This window comes from Brachyhypopomus gauderio, chromosome 9, assembly GCF_052324685.1.
Source record: "Brachyhypopomus gauderio isolate BG-103 chromosome 9, BGAUD_0.2, whole genome shotgun sequence".
NCBI lineage: Eukaryota > Metazoa > Chordata > Actinopteri > Gymnotiformes > Hypopomidae > Brachyhypopomus > Brachyhypopomus gauderio.
The window spans coordinates 6,913,028-6,921,453 of record NC_135219.1 but is presented as its reverse complement, the minus strand read 5'-3'; the positions used below and the strand labels follow the sequence as shown (position 1 = coordinate 6,921,453).

The window sequence follows — 8,426 nt, the reverse complement described above, 5'->3', positions numbered from 1 at the left end:
GAGACAACGCTTGTTTAAGCAGTAAGCATATTATTAATTATCTGTATGAGAAATTCGAGAAGGGTCTGGGTATGTTTAAATCACGTCCACAAGAGGGTGTTGTTTGACGTGGCCATTTGACAGCTGACATTTAGATTGATTATTTACAACTGATAAACGTTACTCAGTATTTCTTCGATTATAACGATTCTGTGCAATAATATAACTCAAACGTTACAAGTATGCGGCAAATTAATTAGCGTTACGTAAGTAATTTAACAACAGTAAAAAACATTTCGAAATTTTATTACAATATCCAAATTGCATCTTTTACCTTGTTTCTAACTCATATAAATGTAAAAACATAAGCTTTTTAAAATGAAAAATAAAATAAGAATGCTGGCAATCACAAAGAAACATTGACCTTTATTTGGTTTTGTAATGTTCATATATAAAATGTCAAAATATGTATATAGCTGTATACTCATATATTGGTTATTTTACAGTTATCGTTAAACATCTGTATAGTATACACCGCAACACACACACACGCACACACACGCGCACACACACACACACACACACACGCACACACAGTAAAAAGAGTACCTTTATGACCTCCAGAAGTCTTAATGAACTGAGCTGATGAAAGAAATGTACTCTCGCTGTCTAACAGATTTAACAGGTTACAAAAGGATGATGAGGAGGAGAGGAGCACATTGTTTTCAGAGCAGAGTGTAAAGCAAATGAAACATCTGAATGGAACAGGTGGAGAGTGGGAGTGGGCAAAATAAAGGCAGAGAGAGAGAGGGAGGCTGAGAGGGAGAGAGAGAGATGAAGGGAGAGAGGAAGAGGGAGATAAAGAAATAACCACCTTCCCTTTATTGGAAGGAGAAGCTAGCTGATGGAAGACCCCCGCACCACTGGGCAATAAACTTCAGGACGTCTTGACACTCCGGACTGTGAGTGGTCTGCAGATGAACACACAACCAATAGTCAATCACAGCAAAGGTAGTCTGTGACAACATCAGCAGCAGAGCAATGGAATCTCTAATTCAATATTCACACAGTGTAAAACTAATTCTGCAAAAAGGAACCCTTATAGAGATGAAAATCTCTATATGAAGAAAAATAGAATTTTCTTTAAAGAAAAAAACAAAACTATTCAAACAATGTAAGGTTAATCATATATCTGAATCATATATCAAATAGGCACCAGTGATAGAAAAATACTAACAATATTATTATTATTACTGGAAAACATTAAAAAGAGGGGTCTCACCTTCGTAGCCATCAGAAATTTATTCCAGTCATCCTTGTTTGCTGCCATCCCTGGTTTTTTGAAATCTATTTTATTGCCAAGTACAGGGTAGCCTGTGGACATGCAAGAAAGAACGACAGAGAGAGAGAGAGAAAGCGACAGAGAGAGATAGAGAGATAGAAAAAGATAGGAGAGAGAAGAGAGAAACAATTCCTTGCTTATTCCATTAAAAGGAGCCTGTGGACCATTCCCTTAAGAACTCCCTTAAGATGTGATGCAAGCTGAACACACACACACACACACACACACACACACACACACACACACACACACACACACACACACACACACACACACACACATACACACACATACACACACACACACACACACACACACACACACACACACACACACACACACACACACACACACACACACACACACACACACACACTTTAAAAGGCAACTAAGAAATATAGAAGTACTGCATATATCTGTGGTGGATGCCTGTGTAGAGGTGCATGCCCAGGGGGTCTCCTTGCTTGAAAGTTTGGTTTGGTTGTTGACTTTTATTTGAACTTTGTGACATAATATGATTAAAGCAAACTGCTTCTATATTTCATAGGCTTTCAAGTCAAATAGGGGCTCGAGAGACTGAAGTTTGGTCAATATCAGCTGTGAGATTGCAGTGGTCAGAAACTCTCACTGTGCAGTGATGGAGATAGATGAAGTTTAGCTCAACCAAGCCTGTAGTTGAGTTCTGTCTGCCAGGCACCATGTCTAGAGTGCTTGACAGTCCAGCACCTGATAAGCGAGTTGTGCAGGAGGAATTTGTAGGTGTTGCGTGGGACGGCCTCACCTGTGATGACGCAGGGCAGCGAGCGGATCCCCGTGTGGGCAGCCGTGAGCGAGGCTTCGTATGTGCCCCTCTCGTCCCTGGACAGAACCTGCTCCACACGCTGGTCCATGGACACGCTCAGCACCCAGTCCCTGATCTCCTCCCGCTGCTCCACCTGCATCACAGTCACCGCTTTACACAGCGCTCCACACACACACACATGCTCCAAACACACGCGGCGCTCCACACACACACACACACGCTCCACACACACACACGCTCCACACGCAGCGCTCCACAAACACACACGCTCCACACGCAGCACTCCACACACACACACGCAGCACTCCACACACACAAACACGCTCCACACGCAGCGCTCCACACACACACACGCTCCACATGCAGCGCTCCACACACACACACGCAGCACTCCACACACACACACGCTCCACACACACACGCGCGTGCGCTCCACACACACACGGTGCTGCACACGCACAAACACGTTCCACACGCGGCGCTCCACACACACACACGCGCACTCCACACACACACACGCTCCACACACACGCGGTGCTCCACACACACACACACGCTCCACACGCAGCGCTCCACACACACACACGCTCCACACGCAGTGCTCCACACACACACACGCAGCACTCCACACACACACACGCTCCACACACACATGCGCGTGCGCTCCACACACACGCGGTGCTCCACACGCACAAACACGCTCCACACGCAGCGCTCTACACACACACACACACGCTCCACACACGGCGCTCCACACACACAAACACGCTCCACATGCAGCGCTCCACACACACACACGCTCCACATGCAGCGCTCCACACACACACACGCTCCACACACACACACGCTCCACACACACACACGCTCCACACACACACGCTCCACACACACACGCTCCACACACATGCTCCACATACACACGGCGCTTCACACACACGCAGCCCTCCACACACACGCAGCCCTCCAGCCGCACGCAGTGCTTTTTGATGATCAAGACACAATGGTGAAAGAAAAATACACAGTGCCAGAAATCTGTATATTTGAGTTTCCTGTTTCAAATAGCATTTTCTAGTAAAGTAACTAGAAAATAGTTATATCCACACATTAAGTCTGCATTAGGGCATTAGTGACATTTTTAAATGAAAAACATGCAGGTGTTGTAAGACATAATTTCACAATATACTGTATATGAAATTGTTATTCAGATATATCATCACATCCTTAAAATGTCTGATTTCTTTTTTTTTCCTCACTGGGTGAAAAAGCCTTACAGTGACATAGAGCTTGGATGGCAGAGGGACCTCAAAGGGAATATCGGTGTCCTGAAAATCTGTGTGGTCTAAGGCCTCCAGTGTCCCCTCGTCAATGCTCTGTGAAAAACAAACAAAGGTCATCTGGCTTCTCACAGTAGAAATCGCATGAGCGGTGTAGCACAAATGGCACTAAGCACAGCATTACAGCAGCACAGCATTACAGCAGCACAGCGTTACAGCAGCACAGCATTACAGCAGCACAGCATTACAGCAGCACAGCGTTTCAGCAGCACAGCGTTTCAGCAGCACAGCGTTTCAGCAGCACAGCATTACAGCAGCAGCACAGCATTACAGCAGCACAGTGCTTCATAGCTCTACCAGCATGCTTATAATTCCACCTGATCTAGTTGACAGAGGAGATATGTGCATTAAATACAAACTCGACTTACGTCAGCCAAATCCAGGAAGCGGTTGAGGAAGATGAAAGCCATGTTGTTCCACCCAACAGCCTGCAGAGAACAAAAATCTGCATATCAGAATTTGAACTTCACAGCAAAAATAAAGAAATAACTTTATTATCTGCATAAGACTTTCAAATTGCATAGGACAAAATGTTATTTTATTCAACACTAGTCAATGTCACTAGTCAATGTCAGGACCTCCAACCAACTATTTGAATCGAATCAACCGCAACTGTTCCTGATTTCAGAGGACTGATTTACCCAGGGGTATTCACTGTCACCCCAAAAACCCAACATGAACGGCTGATAGTGGCAACAGTTGCTTGGAGCCGATTGAGGGCCTTGCTGAGTGATCTGCTCGGGAGATCTGCTGGGGGATCTGCTGAGGGATCTGCTAGGGGATCTGCAGGGGGATCTGCTGGGGGATCTGCAGGGGGATCTGCTGGTGGATCTGCAGGGGGATCTGCTGGTGGATCTGGTGGGGACTTACCTTGGCTGCCAGGCCTGCCTCGTAGAAGGCCTTGTCTGCTGGAATGAGCTCGGTGTGCCTCAGCAGGGAAATGGACAGTTTGGCCGCCAAAATGTTCTGGAGCAAAGAGCCGAATGGGAAATTTTCCCACAAAAAACAGTTAGATCACTCAAAAGGACACAAGTCAGTCAGCACTTTAGGGAATGGTGCATAGCAAAAGAATGATGTTCCAGCATCTTATGTTATATGAGTAGCTTCATAGCCTTACTACAGAAGTGCATGTCTGATCTTTTATCTTATATAGATCAAAATAAAGTGTCACTACTGGTAGTAATACTCATAAAAGAAGGTATGCACCAGCTGGTCAATGCCCTTGGCCACGGAGCGGGTGGCGTAATAGTGAGCTACCACAAGCATCTGCTCAAAATCCTCATGGGCTGGTGAGTTTGCTTCGGAAGACTTCGTTAAATTCTCGCACTGCCCAAAACAAAGATGAGAATCATAAATGGCCCAGGAAGTTACGGGGGCACGACACCTTCTCTTGCTTTGATCAGCGCCATAACCCACCAGCAGGTGCAGAGCGTCTCTGAGGTCGGCCCACATCCGATACGCCTCAGCGACGTCCCTGTCCCTCAGGGTCATTAACTCCAGAAACATGCGTTTGTAGATGTTGAAGTTCTGTGAGGAAGAAGCAAGTAAGCTGGCTGAGCTTTGGAGCCCAAACTTCAGGCCTCTGGCTCACAGACTGCTTGCTAAACTTGCTATTTTAAACTGAATAAACCTTCCATTCAACACTGCAAACGAAGCTCACAAAAGTACAAAAGTAATTCGTAAAAAAGTAAAAAGTAATTACAAAAGTAATTTGTGGCCTATTTAACTTCATGACACTTTCAACAATGGGAGGGTTCCAGCGACCTATGAACGTGGGTTCAATAAAGATGCCTTCAGCGCATGCACAGATACGGCAGTAGGTTAGCACACCTGCGGGTTGGCCGGCAGCCCGTGCTGTGTGTACAGGTTGAGCACCTTCTCTGCCTGGCTCTCTTTGATCAGGTGTGTGGCGTACAGAGCCACATATTTGTGGAGGATCTTAAAATTCTGCAAGGGTGGAGCAGAGGGGCACAGATATGGAGTGTGGAAGGTAGAGAGAGAGAGAGAAGGTGGAGAGAAGATGGAGGAGAGACAGAGGAGGAGTGACAGAGGCAGAGAGACGGAGGGACAAGATTTAAGCTACAGAGAACAGATCAACAACACTAAACAGCATGCGAAAAAAGTTAAAAACTAAATCAGAGATTCACCTGAGAGTAACAATTAGGCTCTAATATAATTGTAGATGTAATATATGGTTTAAAAAAAACAGCTCTGGATAGTACCTGTTTAGATGCAGTATCAATGCACTTCTCCCACTGGCCTCTTTCCACATACATGTCTAAAGCAGCCATGACATCCACTCCGACCAGCTATCAACAGAAAAAAAACACCCTCAAAACTATTTCTGGCTCCTGGTCATAAATGCATCTTCTCTGCAGAGCAAAGTAACAATGATGACACCTCTTCTGAGCTGGAGCTAAAAGCTCACCACTAATGTCAGTATATAAAGAAGGGGTTTTTTTTGTCTCTGACACTTCCACCTAATTACTGCATTCGTGTTGAGCTCATGAGAGTCTGGTTCAAACATATACTACAATGTAGGGGTGTCACATTTCCTCTTGGGCAAACCTCAATATATGGGATACCAGGCCCGACCTCCAACATACAATGTTCAGGACAGACGGTTATAGCAGCGAATTCAAGAATCTTCATTGCTAATCTAGGAACTGATTTGATTTTTAAATGGTGGCCAAATTGACAGATATACTACATAAACACTTATGGATGCATATAGAGTAGGATAATGGAGCACAATAATAGAGTAGGACAGAGAAGGATAATCAGAACCTTTGCAAATCATCCTGGTTGTATAGTTAATAACATTTCACCCAGGAAAACACAACGGGAACATAACACACAACACAACCATTTGCAAGCCAACTGAGGAAAACACCTGTCTGCAAAAGCAGTGACAGGGATGCTAGCGTAGAATTTGAATCGAGGGCACCAAACATTCAAATCAAAGGGCTAGATTATCCTCAATATATAAAAGGATTAAATAATCAAGGAACACAAAAATCATGTTTCTCTAATCAGAAATGACATAGGCTGCCTTCCAAAATCACAAGCACACGAGATGCTGTTGAGGTAGCAGCAAACTTACTGAGTCCACCTTGCCTTGGTTTTTCAAGTGCTCCTTGTAGCGCTGGTCGACATAGCCCTCCAACCTAGGAGCACATTTAAGGAGCAGCTCAGTGTGGATAGCAGGAAGATATTAGAAACAGGTGAGTGTGCAGGGAGCCCGAGAGAGAAGCTGCAGGGACAAGCACCTCATGAAGGGCCAGCTTTGAACACAAAGCGTTCCAGACAGTATAAGTAGAGGTAAGAATAAGGTAAGGGCGCTGGGATGATGTAGAGTGCTGATTAAACCAGTGAGCGAACAGGGAGCAGGACCAAGCACACGGGCAGTGCCCTTCATGTCCTAACACTACTGAACTGCCACGCCATGTCTTAACACTACAGCACTGCCACGCCAGGTCTTAACACTACTGAACTGCCACACCATGTCCTAACACTACTGAACTGCCACACCATGTCCTAACACTACTGAACTGCCACGCCATGTCTTAACACTACTGAACTGCCACGCCAGGTCTTAACACTACTGAACTGCCACGCCAGGTCTTAACACTACTGAACTGCCACGCCAGGTCTTAACACTACTGAACTGCCACACCATGTCCTAACACTACAGCACTGCCACACCATGTCCTAACACTACAGCGCTGCCACACCATGTCCTAACACTACTACACTGCCACGCCATGTCTTAACACTACTGAACTGCCACGCCAGGTCTTAACACTACTGAACTGCCACGCCAGGTCTTAACACTACTGAACTGCCACACCATGTCCTAACACTACTGAACTGCCACGCCATGTCTTAACACTACTGAACTGCCACGCCATGTCTTAACACTACTGAACTGCCACGCCAGGTCTTAACAGTACTGAACTGCCACGCCATGTCCTAACACTACTGAACTGCCACGCCATGTCTTAACACTACTGAACTGCCACGCCAGGTCTTAACACTACTGAACTGCCACACCATGTCCTAACACTACTGAACTGCCACGCCATGTCTTAACACTACTGAACTGCCACGCCATGTCTTAACACTACTGAACTGCCACGTCAAGTCTAAACACTACAGCACTGCCACGCCAGGTCTTAACACTACTGAACTGCCACGCCAGGTCTTAACACTACTGAACTGCCACACCATGTCCTAACACTACTGAACTGCCACACCATGTCCTAACACTACTGAACTGCCACACCATGTCCTAACACTACAGCACTGCCACACCATGTCCTAACACTACTGAACTGCCACACCATGTCCTAACACTACAGCACTGCCACACCATGTCCTAACACTACAGCACTGCCACACCATGTCCTAACACTACTACACTGCCACGCCATGTCTTAACACTACTGAACTGCCACGCCAGGTCTTAACACTACTGAACTGCCACGCCATGTCTTAACACTACTGAACTGCCACGCCATGTCTTAACACTACTGAACTGCCACGCCATGTCTTAACACTACTGAACTGCCACGCCAGGTCTTAACACTACTGAACTGCCACGCCAGGTCTTAACACTACTGAACTGCCACGCCATGTCCTAACACTACTGAACTGCCACGCCATGTCCTAACACTACTGAACTGCCACGCCAGGTCTTAACACTACTGAACTGCCACGCCAGGTCTTAACACTACTGAACTGCCACGCCATGTCTTAACACTACTGAACTGCCACGCCATGTCCTAACACTACTGAACTGCCACGCCATGTCTTAACACTACTGAACTGCCACGCCAGGTCTTAACACTACTGAACTGCCACGCCAGGTCTTAACACTACTGAACTGCCACGCCAGGTCTTAACACTACTGAACTGCCACACCATGTCCTAACACTACTGAACTGCCACGCCATGTCTTAACACTACT

General features: G+C 46.1%; 1 protein-coding gene across 1 annotated transcript in view; it reads right to left on the bottom strand.

The window, feature by feature from the left end:
- Positions 1–385: 385 nt before the first annotated feature.
- ift172 (intraflagellar transport 172) overlaps positions 386–8,426 on the bottom strand; it is a 34,978-nt gene continuing 26,937 nt past the window's right edge. Inside the window, exons 38-48 of the mRNA XM_077016739.1 lie at positions 6,561–6,624; positions 5,680–5,766; positions 5,288–5,404; positions 4,874–4,984; positions 4,664–4,783; positions 4,328–4,423; positions 3,826–3,885; positions 3,395–3,493; positions 2,103–2,256; positions 1,262–1,353; positions 386–950 (exon numbers count right to left, since the gene is read on the bottom strand). Of these exons, the coding sequence (XP_076872854.1) occupies positions 861–950; positions 1,262–1,353; positions 2,103–2,256; positions 3,395–3,493; positions 3,826–3,885; positions 4,328–4,423; positions 4,664–4,783; positions 4,874–4,984; positions 5,288–5,404; positions 5,680–5,766; positions 6,561–6,624 (1,090 nt within the window). The 3' untranslated portion in view covers positions 386–860. The remainder of the gene's footprint in view (positions 951–1,261; positions 1,354–2,102; positions 2,257–3,394; positions 3,494–3,825; positions 3,886–4,327; positions 4,424–4,663; positions 4,784–4,873; positions 4,985–5,287; positions 5,405–5,679; positions 5,767–6,560; positions 6,625–8,426) is intronic.